The 13,859-nt window shown below is 37.7% G+C and overlaps 1 protein-coding gene across 1 annotated transcript in view; it reads left to right on the top strand.

The window, feature by feature from the left end:
- Positions 1 to 6,089: 6,089 nt before the first annotated feature.
- LOC110462131 (non-structural maintenance of chromosomes element 4 homolog A-like) overlaps positions 6,090 to 13,859 on the top strand; it is a 31,475-nt gene continuing 23,705 nt past the window's right edge. The window contains exons 1-6 of the mRNA XM_021515978.1: positions 6,090 to 6,276; positions 8,051 to 8,131; positions 8,642 to 8,772; positions 9,789 to 9,898; positions 10,682 to 10,787; positions 13,482 to 13,578. Of these exons, the coding sequence (XP_021371653.1) occupies positions 6,108 to 6,276; positions 8,051 to 8,131; positions 8,642 to 8,772; positions 9,789 to 9,898; positions 10,682 to 10,787; positions 13,482 to 13,578 (694 nt within the window). The 5' untranslated portion in view covers positions 6,090 to 6,107. The remainder of the gene's footprint in view (positions 6,277 to 8,050; positions 8,132 to 8,641; positions 8,773 to 9,788; positions 9,899 to 10,681; positions 10,788 to 13,481; positions 13,579 to 13,859) is intronic.

Raw genomic sequence — 13,859 nt, 5'->3', positions numbered from 1 at the left:
TTGATCCACTTTCCAAAGTGGTGTCTGCCCGATATCTTTAATAAAAATCGACAGATTAAATTCAAACTTCATAGGAGGGTTTGATACCATACAATGGCCAACAATCAGTGGCGGATCCAGAGGGGTTTTCTGGGCTTCAGGAACCCCCCCCACCCTGAGAATTTTCTTTAAAAATCATGTATTTTCACCATTTTCCTCAATTTTTCCCCACATGGAAACCCCCCCAGGAAATTTGGAAACCCCCCCAGATCGGTATCTGGATCCGCCACTGAACAATTGGTATCCCATCATAATTATTGGAGTTATGGGTGGGTCCTGAATATTTCACTATAATTAAAAGAGTTATTCCCCTTGGTTTCAATAGTGCAATACTACATGCATTCCATGGTGCATTATTGATCTATCGTTTTTGAAAGGTTATTTCTCCTTTACAGTTAATTATTCAAATAGCTCAATTCTTTTGCTATTTATTTCAAATATCCTGACAACCATTTTGAAAAGTGTGAAATAGTTAATTTGATGCTTGCCAAGAATGATCCGAGATAAAGCAGACCCAAGTGTTGTCATTTTTCAGTGTGGTCTGAAATCCAGAATGGCCAAGATGATGAGTCTTAAATCATTTACCAGCCGACCATTTTGACATATGAATCATTTAGCTAGCCCACACAAAGAGCACATGAACATATGCGATGACGTAGCGTCTGTCCGCTAACTTTTAGGCAATGTCCGAGACACAAGTTTTATATTTGGCTAGTAGGTACCTGGGATGCAGTGCCGTAGACATTCCTAGTATATCTCACCTTGATCTCCTTTCAATGCCTTATGTCATTATGATAATTTAATTATGGGTATTTGGCAATGCCAAACATTTTGTTAAGTTTGTTGGGCTGTAATGTATGAAAAGTTTCAAAATCTCAAGTTCCGTAAGAACCACGGTTGTTATTCGGCAAATCGTTACCAGGGATGATGTCCTCGTGTAATTAAATGGGATTCTATTTTGAAAGTTAATGGTATCCGATATGTTACAGATAATCATAATGTGTGGAGCCAGAATACTTCGACATCTTGTGTAGACCAGCGAAGCAATTATATGTAACGGGAAAGAGAATAGTACGCTGCCACCGGGGACCGAACCCTCGATCTCCAGGTTCCTATTCTAGCCTCCAGCTCAAAGGCGACCTTAATCCTATGTACAATTAAAACCTGCCACACTACTCTTTCCTTTTTAAATGTGTTTACCCTCCAACACCACAACCCAGGTTCTAACGCCCTGTCACCACAGGGAAGGCCACGGACATCATTTTTAACGGGAAAAAGAATAGTGTGCTTCCACCGGGGATCGAACCCTCGATCTTCAGGTTCCAAGTCTGACGCTCTACCACAGAGCTAAAGGGAAATTCCCTGTAGTTCAAAGCAAGAAGGGGACCTTAATCCTATGTACAATTAAAATCTGCCACATATATTTCAATGCATTTTAATAGACCAAAGGTAAACTGAAATAGCTAACAGGCAACACAATGAATTGAACAAAATATGTGTAATTTTTTTTCAAAATAATGCCAAGGATCATGATATTGGATAGGTCCTAGCTGGGATTGAGTGCTTTCGTTGACACAGTTTTTGGTCATAACGAGGAACGGTAAAGTAAAAAATAACCGTATATCTACCAGCCATGTACGAAGGGACCAATACAATAATGCTTCCAGGGTTCGACTCCACATCCGCCCTTGGGCACTTTGTCGTTGGGGCAAATCTTGAAACTGGTCCCGCCAAATAATTTTCTACTTGTTTGGCATGTAGAAACGAACACAACCACGCTGAGAGGATTGGCTCTGCCCAAACCAGGGTCGCAATAAAAAAACGTTTGAGATCCCTACCCTGTAACCATACTGACAAATACCAGACACGGAGAGAGGAATATCCGCAAGCTACCATGAATTGACTAGGGTCTGGCTCGCCCATGCTTTCCTCATGCAAACGGTAGAGATCCCGTCGTATACAAGGAGAGACGCACACATGTATGTTACCAGGGTTCGGATCCGGTCCCTTGTCAGCATATTCCTTGGATCATATCTATAAAAATGTTAAAAGGATTGGATCCAGCCTCGCCCAAGGATACTTTGTCCCAAGGTCATAACATGGAAACAAAGTTTGATCCCTAACCTATAACCATATATATTATTGCTGGGAAGAAACGAATGCACTCGTGCTTTAGTATTTTCACATGAGTCGTGCCTAGCACTTTGGTACTTGGTTCCTAGTTAAAATATGCAAACGGTCGATATCCTCACGGTATGAAGAGAGACATAGGTGTATGCGACCAAATTGATCTCGAGGTCTGTCCCCTCCCAGGGTGTTTGAGGTGTGTCCCCTCCCAGGGGGTTTGAGGTGTGTCCCCTCCCAGGGGGTTTGAGGTGCCCCCTCCCGGGGGTTTGAGGTGTGTCCCCTCCCAGGGGTTTGAGGTCTGTTCCCTCCCGGGGTTTGAGGTGTGTCTCCTCCCAGGGGTTTGAGGTGTGTCCCCTCCCGGGGGTTTGAGGTGTGTCCCCTCCTGGGGGTTTGAGGTGTGTCCCCTCCCGGGGGTTTGAGGTCTGTCCCCTCCCGGGGGTTTGGGCTTGGAATAGATCTGGAGTCATACGGAAACGGTCGAGATTTCCAACCTGTAACCATATACATCATTGATATTAATGAAGAGACATACACTTGTGCTATGAGGATTGGTCTATTAGTTTCCCTCGTGTACTTTATCTCTTTGTTATTACTTGGAATGGTTGATATCTCTAACCTTTTAACAGTTTAACTGCTTGCTGAACATGAAGAGAAGAAGAACACATACATAAGGTTACAGTACCCGAATAAGGTAAGGAGTTTGGCTCCATCCTTGAAACACAACATGGAAGTGAGTTGAGATTCTCTCGCCTTAACGATATACACATACGGACCTCAACCAAATGATCTATAGCATTCTTGGTCCTAAGAGTAGTGTCTCTTGTTTAGGACTTGGGTTTAGATTAAGAAATAATATCGTAAGGACCTGGTTTTAGTTACTTGCGTGTTTCTGTATACATTTTCCTGTAGACTATTACGGTTTTTAGTAAGATTTGTATTATCGTACAATAAATCCCGTTTTACAGTAATCATGAAGTGGACGCTCTCATTTGTCAATGACAGGAAGTGGACGCTCTCATTTGCCAATGACCGGAAGTATGGACGCTCTCCTTTGCCAATGGCCGGAAGTATGGACGCTCTCATTTGTCAATGACTGGAAGTGGACGCTCTCATTTGCCAATGGCCTGAAGCCGATGGCGAAGTATGAAATCCGGAGTGAATTAGGATGCCGTTTTGGTATTTTCTACCGTTCGGTCTAATCGATACAGGGCATCCAGCTTTCAGAATCTAAAGGGTAATATCACATATAGTGTAAGACGTTATAAAGTATATCTTTTGTCTGAACGAATAATTAATCAATTAGTTTTCATTAAGTATTTATTGGAAAGAAAATACGGTAAACCTTGGGGACAGCAGCAGAATCCCCAAAAGCACGAACAGGTCTTGGACAGGAATTGTTTCTTTAATTTTGTCGTAGAGCTTACTTCAGGTGAGAATGAAAACTGTTCTTTTATTAATATAAATGTCTCCATCGTTGAATCTGCCAACATAATCTTGTGTAAATGATCTGGATGGATATTATTTTCTAAGCTTTGTGTTACTCGCGTAAGACGATGGAAATATAAAACTCTGGAATTGGTTTTATCCCATTTAATATATTACATATATTATTACCAAATGCATGATAAAGCACCTTCAAAAGGGAATGGTCCGTATTATTGTATAGAAAAGCCTTCCGACTACGAGTTAGCAAACGAATTTACTCTTGACATAAGCATTGTCCTTTGGTAAAGTTCATTTTAGTCCAAATGGGAATTGTTTTGACACTATCAGCCTGTACATGACAGGTGGTTGCGAAAAAAATGTAGACATCACAAAGAATAGTATAGCTCTTCACGCCTATATATAACTAGTTAGATGGGCATGCAAGTTTCGGGGATGAGAGCAGTTCGAAGGAAGCGGAGTTAGGCTGGAAAAACGGCAAGCTACCTTACAAAGTGAAGAGCTTGTCAGGAAATCGGGCACCCACCCAGCCATTAACCATGCTCAATACTGCTTAACTTTCGAGCGAGTTGTCGGGGTCATAACGCATAGCATGGAGAGGCTAGTTTGTCAGAAAGACTGAATCGAATCCTATTCATTGGCTGCTACATAACAATGAAATAAAATATATTACAGAAGAAGCCAAATAGTATCGCCAAGTCACCAAAGTGAAGTTAACTGTAAAGCATTCTCGATATTTCAGGTATTACGCTCACCAACACTCTCTGCACCCTTAGAATATGTTGAAATAGCTATTCATTGGTCTCTGGTAAAAAAACAACCCTGACCAATTGCTAGGTTGTCATTTGAAGAAGCGTCACCCGGCTTTAAAGTCGGTCACTTTTACCGTTCTGCTACTGCGATAATCCTTTTTTATACTTCAAATGAATAACCCTGTCTTCTCTTCTCACCCACAAGGTGGCGCACACTGATCGTTAGATGTTGTCATTGCATATTCAAGGGATAGCGTGTAACCCCTGGAATATCGAGGATGTCTGTAGAGCTATTATAGACACATGAACAAATGGAAATCCGATGTTATCTCATTCAAAAAAATGTTAGGTTCGTTATNCGTTATCGCTGTCATTGATGCGTACCCCCCCCCCCCCCCTTTTATTAAGGTAGGGCTGATAGATGATGAGGATTTGGGAAATAAAACGGAGGTTAAATCTGAGAGCAAATCAATTGTAGTGTTCAAGCGGATGGAAAAGGTAAACTGCCCACAGATACAGTAAAGGGAGATCATTGGAAGCGGCTGAAGTTGTTCGGTGTCAACAGTGATGCGGGCGCCTGATCATGGGCGCCTAATCGCCATAATTTATCCAGAGTCGTCGTTCCTGTTAGTGAGTGGAAGGAATTGCATCTCTGGGTAGAGATAGGGTACTGCCAGTGTAAGTATTGCCGATATGTGGATTTGTATGGTACTCTTATACAATAAATTAAAATGTTTTATGCTCGTATTTCCCTTTGAATACATGGGATAGTGTATCGGGATCTTTTAATTCAAAACTCAAATGTAACAATTGTTTTGGAATTTTGAATTTTGACCTGTTTTTAATAACCTTTATTTCGCTACTCAAAATTACTGAATGTCAGTTCTGTTACAATGCATTATGTTACCCTTCGTTAACGCTATGCAGTTTAGTTCGGAAATGTGAAAGAATGTTTATTTAAATCATGACATCACCAACTTGTTCACGTCGTAAAAATAATCGAATAAGATTTCTGGGTCGCAAATGATAACAATAGAAGCAGAAATTGGACATTCATTATTTGTTAACTGTTTTGTCCTCCGACTGCTTTGAATGACGGGTGTCGCTGTACCACGGACTTAAATAATCTAATTCCGTGGTCGCACCAAAGAGACCAAAGATTTTCAAAACTGACCAGTCAAAGAGGCCAAATAAAGATATGTTACAGCACAGCGCTGGACACACTAATAGCAATATATTAACACGGACTTAGGTACCATAACATAATCTAATGGGCCTGTTCGTTTATGCGGAACAACCGGTTTGACCGTTTATAAATGTAACAATTTCGGGTATAAATCCTGGCGGACCTGCAAATGTGTATGCAGGCCTTGCAAGGCTTTCTCAGGGCACGCCTGAAAGCAGCATCAGATTACTAGGTCCGACCTTTTAAATAAACGAACAAGAGTGGTCCGATCGGTTTGACCATTTAAACGAAAACGGCCCTGGCTTTATATGTCTCCGATAGTGTGTCCAGTACCTGTCTGTAAGATCAATCGTACAGATGGTCATAAATATGCACCGTAATACTATGATTTAATATGAAATAATTTAAAAATATTGTCTGACACATTGAGGTAATTTTTGCAAAAAAATAGCGCCCATAGTTTTCTGTGAATATAATTACGTACAATTCCGTAATTATTAAACTGTCGTTTCAGATTTTATTACAGTTAATTGTTCTTCCTGTGTATACAGAAACCGAAAATGGCGCGTGAAAGAAATAAGCGACAAGTGGAGGTAGCGACACAAGAAGAAGACGATGAAGCTGACGGCGAGGAGTACAACAGCATGCAGTACTTGCAATTTGATCAAAATAGAAGCGAGAGGTTGCGAGTTCGTCATGACTACCGGGTCCTTATCGAAGACATTCAAAGTGATTTTCCTGTTGTTGTTTTTTCCTGATAAATTTTGTTTGTTTTTGATATTGTGTTCTTATAAAAAGAGTCATCTAACTGTTACTGACTGTCATACGGCAAAAATGTTCTTAATCAAAAGTTACATTAGTCTATGGACTACAGGTCATGGGTCCACACGCAGGAATATCTGATAAATTATTATTCACTGATTTTTTAAGGAATAGCCAGGTTGGGGAAAACCTGATTACTCGGCACATTTGGAAAAAAAATTAAGGCTAATATAGCACTTAGGTGGTATGTACATATATCACTTTAGAAGCATCATAATTGATGTTCGTGAAAGATAAAAATGTAAAAGCTATTGTCAGTTTGACTAAAATGCAGTTACTTTCAATAAACAGGACCAATACATTCTGTCGTTTGAGCCATATCCGTATATAGCTGTAAAGACCTGTAACAGCTGTATCGAACCATCTGAAATTGGTCTTTGAAGCTATTTCGAGCACAGGGGCATGCAACTACTATTAATATTGATCTTGTTGGACTTTCAGTTGCTGGGTACGTTATATTGGGATAAAACGCACCCAGCGACTGAAAGTCTAAGATGATAAAACGCACCCAGCAACTGAAAGTCTAACACGATGATAAAACGTACCCAGCAACTGAAAGTCTAACAAAATGTAAAACGTACCCAGCGACTGAAAGTCTAACAAGATGATAAAACGTACCCAGCGACTGAAAGTCTAACAAGATGTAAAATGTAACCAGCAACTGAAAGTCTAACAAGATGATAAAACGTACCCAGCAACTGAAAGTCGAACAAGATGATAAAACGTACCCAGCAACTGAAAGTCTAACAAGATGATAAAACGTACCCAGCCACTGAAAGTCTAACAAGATGATAAAACGTAACCAGCAACTGAAAGTCTAAAAAGATGATAAAACTTGCCCAGCGACTGAAAGTCGAACAAGATGATAAAACGTACCCAGCGACTGAAAGTCTAACAAAATGATAAAACGTACCCAGCAACTGAAAGTCTAACAAGATGATAAAACTTACCCAGCGACTGAAAGTCGAACAAGATGATAAAACGTACCCAGCGACTGAAAGTCTAACAAGATGATAAAACGTACCCAGCGTCTGAAATTCTAACAAGATCAATATAAATGGTAGTTGCGTGCCCCTGTGTTTCAGGGTCATGCCTGAATATATCTTTTTTTTAAAGAAACGATGCAGATTGAATCACAAGAGTTATCACTATTTTGATTTAAATACACATCACATCAAAGTATTCTTTCTAAACAATTTGAAAAAATCTGAAATTTTGCAACAAAATGGACTATATGCATGTCACTTAAAATTAAAAAAAAGTTGGGAATAACTTTTAAAAGGACTTGTGTGTTGGATAAGTGGACTGAAAACAAACACTGGTCATGATGGAAAATTCACTTGTTTATAATATACATTTTCTCGCACTGGTTTTTCAATTTCATCAAAAAAGACTGTCCATTCTTTAAAATTATTGAAGGCTCGATGAAACACCTGTAGTAAATTTGACTACAAAAAGCAGTTATATGGATGCATATATATATATTTTGTTTTGTTTTTATAGAAATGCTTTTATTCATTTTTTTTTTATCTTCCTTAAGAGCAAATTTGTGTATGTCATTTAGTAAGAAATAAAAATCTCAAAGGGAAAAAAGAAATGATATATATATAAACTATCAACTGAATCACTTTTTTCCAATTTAGTGATAATGCTGTTCATGGTTACCTGTTGTTTGTTTCAGAGAATACACATGATATGATAAATCCAGAATCTAAGAGATTACAAGAGGTTTTGGATGAGGCAAACTCCCTCAATAAAGAAGGTAAGCGTGCAATGTCTCGGCTAATATTTACGTGTATGCAGCATAAAACGTTGGTAGAGATGTTTTCTGTTCACTCATGATGTTACCAATGGTAAACAGATTGGAGTTATGGTCAACTTTGAATGAGATTACAATACTTATTTATGATACAGAAAAAAATATTAAGAGATTTATTCAATTAATTTGGCAGTTCATTCTAGTACATGTAGTAGTTTCGGTTTCAACAAATTTTATTAAGTTAACAAAAGGATTAGACAACAGGCATTCAAGGTAGTTAGGTTATACAGAGTTATTTCCCTTTGACTAATGCAAGATTCCTATAAAAGGGAAAATTAATTGTAGAAGCTTAAAAAAATTCCGATTGAAAACCACATACATGTATTATCTTAAATGTTAAAATTGTTTGAAATCTTTCAAATGCAATGTTTCTTAAAAATTTTGTTAATAGATATTTTAAAACTTAATGAATAGTACATTGGTTCAATGTCCTTTGGTATATGTCCTTTGTAGTGCGAATGCCTAGAGAAGGAGCGTTAGACTCCCAAGCAGTCCTCCTCATATCAAACCTGAGCAGACAGAAAGCTGAAGCCCTGCATACAGACTTCGTCAAATTTGAGCCGATTGAGTTCGCAGAGAAGTTGGTAAGAGAAATAGAATTTCTTTTTCAGATTGAATTAAGGCTATGCAGTTACATTACTCTGATATGAATCTCTTTTACAGATTGAGAAGTTCCAACCAAATACAATATCTTTCCAGTGTTCATAGTAATGGTACTTAAGATGAAAAGGCTGTAAAATTCCCTATATTTAAGAAAAATGGATAGAAAGGATGAACCTTCAATTTGACAATATGAACATTCATCAAGTTTTGATCGTATTATTATCTGTATTGCTGTTACTCTTCGTATCTAATCAATTCAAAATTCAGATATTTTTTTACGAGCTTATTTCCAGATTATCCGTATACCAGTTCCTGATTTGCTCCAATAAATGTTTGAAAATGCTTTATATATTATATTCATGATTTTCTTATATATATTACTATGATAGATATTATTTTGCAATACTTCAGCTTTATATTTTGATAAAAGGCTCTTGAAAGGCCTTGAATATATAATAAAATTCCTGTATCAATCCTGCTTTTATGATTCGAAGCTGTAACTCTTGATACAGCTAGGATAAATTCGGTGACAGACAGAGACAATTGCGATTGTAGGGGTTGGGATTAGGTCGGGAGATTTCAAAAGTGCAAAGAAACAGGTTTACTTTAAGAGGAAGTACACTGTACCAGGTTAAAAAAACAACATTGAAAAGACATTTAAAGGGAACACAAGAAGAACATTGATAATATGGTTGTGGTACTGTTTATTTGACAAGGGGGATAACTCCGGCATCACAGGTGAATTTTATACAATAGCCTATATTGTTATAAAGAAAAATACAGGACTAAATATTTGCTCTACTACAGTATAAAGTTTACTTGTTGAATAAAGCTTATTATGAAATCGTGTTTTAACAAAGTTATTTTTGTGGGACATAACCAGGAAATAAACACTGATTATAGCAACCTAATACTTAAGGCACTATAAGATTGGTAATCAACATCTTGGTGTACATTGTGTTGTTTACAAACTTACTCTCTGTGGTCTGTTACACAGATAACGTTTGTAGATGGTGGAGCAGACAGACAGATGACACCACAGAATTGGGTGATGCTTGGATCAGCTGTCCAGAAATTCTTCAAGAAGTCCCCAGCTTTCCACTTCATGTGTGTATATGACTGTTATTGAATCTGTGAAATGTCTTCATCGACAATATTAGGGTGTAAAGTTTAACTGTTGTACATCGAAGAATCCCTTCATACCTCTCCGGTGCAACTGTCTTTCTCTGATAACTGATAAAATGTCTCGTGCCAGTGTTCTCACTATGTTTTAAAACAGGGGGTAATTTAAAAAAAAAGTAGCCATTTGAATTTCAATATGGCATAATATTTTATATGTGCTGAAAACAAAGCTGGGTCAGAGTTGATCAATAGCAGGCTGGTTTTTTTACTGGTCATCAAACAGCTCTTCTTAAGAACACATGTAATTTGCTATTTTCAAGATATCCGCAATGAGGGCGCAGTTATCATTACTGCGAACAACTTTAAACAAGATGATATACATAGTACCTATAATTAAATGTTAAGGGCCAATTTAATATTGGGTGGAAATGGACTTCTACCATTGAGGGGCGAACATTTTCCAGTATACAGTACAACAAACAACAGTAGAATCGTAGCTACTTTACAGGATACCGTGAACTAGTTGATTATATACAATATAGTCAAGATTGCTGACAAATTCAGGCCCTGTGATTACTCTTTCCCTTGTCAAAAGTTAGGTAACCAAAATAGGTAATTTTTTCTCCAATCTGCACAATAAGTTACTAGTATCAAAATTAAGCGTAACACTTTATACATTGATCATTGCCTAGTGATCAGATGTACACGTTTTTTGATACCGTTAATGCTACTGACATATGAAGAACACATTCTCCTTTTCTTACATAGGGGAGGATCTTTTGAACGACTAGCTGTGCCGAAAATGGGCAACAAACGACCCCCGAAGTTAAAAGAAAAGGATAACTTACAGGAGAAGGCAACAGTTCCCAAACAGGTACTGTGAGTTGGTTGTATGGCCAAGAGTTCTCAGTGTTTTTGTAAGAGATAAAAATTGGGAATAAAATCAGACATGAGTTACAAATCCTGGAAATCTTCAACCCTTTACCTCTAATTACTGCAGATTTTTGTATACGTTTATTTTCACTCAAGAATGACCCTATTAATGTAGTGGTTCTGAACAAAGACTTAATTTCTATAGTAAAATAGTGAAAGCCTTTTTATACCTTTTCAACATGTATACATGTGTGTTATGTCCGGTCCTGTCACACTTACTGTATACCCTAAATATTACATGTAGACAAAATATCCAACTGTTTCTGGGAAACCTCAGAAATCTAAGTATAATAATGCAAGAACATCACTGATGGCTGGATATTTGATTCAATATTTGAAATACTGGAAACCTAAATCAATTGGGATAGAGACTAGATGGCAGGGCTCACCCTGGACCTAAAAAATCAGTAGCCAAAAAAGTAGCCATGTTTGAATTTCAGTAGCCATTTTTTTTAAACAGTGGCCATACTTTCTCGGCCTCCAACCGTTATGGATAGGTCCTCCATTAAAATCATTAAATATTTAATATTTTTTGAAATGCAATACTATTCGATATTATGTTAAATTAAGGAGTACCCTGTTAATTTTGTTTGTTTGTTATACATCATGTTTATAATTTAATTCATAATGTGATATCTTTTTAATCGTTTCAGCTTATATGGCTGTAATTTCAAGAAAATATGATTTAAATTGAAATGCTGAAAATTTCCACCAGAACTTTTTTTTTTAATTTTATTTTCAAAAGAGAAACTTTTTCAGACTTTATCTCATTTCTTGACACAGGAATTGTGAAAAAAACTAGGCTGAAAGTTTAAATAAGATATTATTCGCCTTTAATTCTGTGCCTTCAATCAAAAAATAAAACTAACAAAATCCAAATAAAAAGTAACCTAAGTGATGCAATATTGATAATTATTTTTCCGTAATTCATGTTTTATGTAAAAAATTATATAAATTTATTTAAAAAGATCACCTATTTCAAATGTAAATGGCAGTAGAACACATTTGAAAGGAAAAGGACGTATTTATAACGGTATTGACCAACCCTTCGAAATAAATCGTGAGCACATCACTTCGCGCAACTTGGCCATTCCCGTGCACGTGTCCTCGATTGGTACCTAATACAAGCGACCGTCAAAGTTATTCTGAACGGTTTGCTGTTCTAAAAACCGCGTAACTGTGATGCTAAATAACTTTCCTCGATCACTTGAAATTCCAAAACGTCTAACCCCGAAGGTACAACGGTCAGATACGATATAGGGCCTATCGTTTGAAGTGATCAGAAAGGCCGAAAATCGGCACCTTGACAAGGTGTTTCAAGGCGATACTATACTTTCTAATCAAGCATATCGCACGTATTTATGCTTTCTACGGTACGGGAAAAGTTAAATCAGAATACCATGTACACTAATTTAAATATACTGAACCTATAAATTTGTTGGATGCGTAGTTTGAACGAGTTTATCAGATCGACTTACGGCGCCGTCAAATGTACGTGTGCGAGACCACCTATGTGTGACTCGCTTATTATCAGACTGTTTTCTCAACGTCAATGGGCCGGGTCATCCAATTAACTTGACCCCACTGTCCATTATTGTACAAGAATTATAACACCTTTTGCCACCTGAAGTTTGATAATTGACTTTACAACTTAGACAAAAGCATTAATTAACTCGCGGTCGTACAGCGCACGCTGATCTGTGACGGCCCTGATTATGTTTACGCAATCAGTGTCAGCCACAATGCACACGTGAGCGTGAGTAGACGGATCGTTTTCTGGGACAAAGATGCAGAGTTGCCCAATTTAAAAAAACTTAGTAGTCAATTTAGTAGCCACATCAAATTTTTAGTAGCCAATAAAAAATAAAAGTAGCCAATGGCTACTTTGGCTACCGACAGCGTGAGCACTGGATGGAAGTAACATTAGGACACTTTCTTGGCGGAAAAGTAGCGGAGGTGAGACCTAGGTGTTGCTTTTCTGTTGTCGGTGGCTGGGTCAACATTAAGTTTTTACGTTTAAGTTAGTTTCACTGAAAGTATAAGTGCTACACCAACCAAATTTGGACCATATATGCATCTTAGGCAGTACATCTCAACCCATGCATAACATTCTGGATGCTGCCTCCCTTTCATGGTCCATTGACTTTGTCAGCATCGGCCATCTCCATCAACATTGAGTTTTTGCGTTTAAGTTAGTTTCTCTTAAACTATAAGTGCTACATCAACCAAACTTGACATGTGCATTGATAGTCAAAGCAGGGCACAGGCGAGACATATCAATCCGAATGGCTTTTTTTCAACATTTGTGAAAAAAGATACTCCTCAAATTTCTAACCATTCTGATTTAGAGTTAATTTGGACTGCCAAATATTAGCAGTGTTTTATGTTATTTAACCACCTATACATGTTAATAAAAATGTGACACAGTGAAATTAATATATAAAGATTTCAGTGTTCCAAAATGCAGACAGGGTACTACCTGGTAGTTCATCATGTAAAAGGGCTAGTGAATATTGTCAATATTTACAGTTCCTATACAATTATAGGTTATGCTAGTGTTGTTGATCAGCCTGCAGGCTTGTACTCTAAATATGAACATGAAAACCCCTTGACAGAGACCTTACTTCGTCTTCAGTTGAACAATTTTGGGGAAGGAGGAAGGAACGAGGGTACGACACAGGAAGTGGAGAGGGTGTTTGGACTTCTGAAAAAGTACTACAAGAACACCAACAGTGAGTAGTGACATCATCACAAATCTCTACAACACCAACAGTGAGTAGTGACATCATCACAAATCTCTACAACGCCAACAGTGAGTAGTGACATCATCACAAATCTCTACAACGCCAACAGTGAGTAGTGACATCATCACAAATCTCTACAACACCAACAGTGAATAGTGACATCATCACAAATCTCTACATTATCTCTTATCGTAATGTTACAACGCTTTCTGATATATGGTGAAATCTGTAGTCTGTTCTAGAAATAAGTTTATGGGTGAGGAGGAGGA

Source organism: Mizuhopecten yessoensis, unplaced genomic scaffold, assembly GCF_002113885.1.
Source record: "Mizuhopecten yessoensis strain PY_sf001 unplaced genomic scaffold, ASM211388v2 scaffold1429, whole genome shotgun sequence".
Taxonomy (NCBI): domain Eukaryota; kingdom Metazoa; phylum Mollusca; class Bivalvia; order Pectinida; family Pectinidae; genus Mizuhopecten; species Mizuhopecten yessoensis.
Note: the sequence above shows the minus strand (reverse complement) of the source record. Positions and strands in the feature narration are given on the sequence as shown.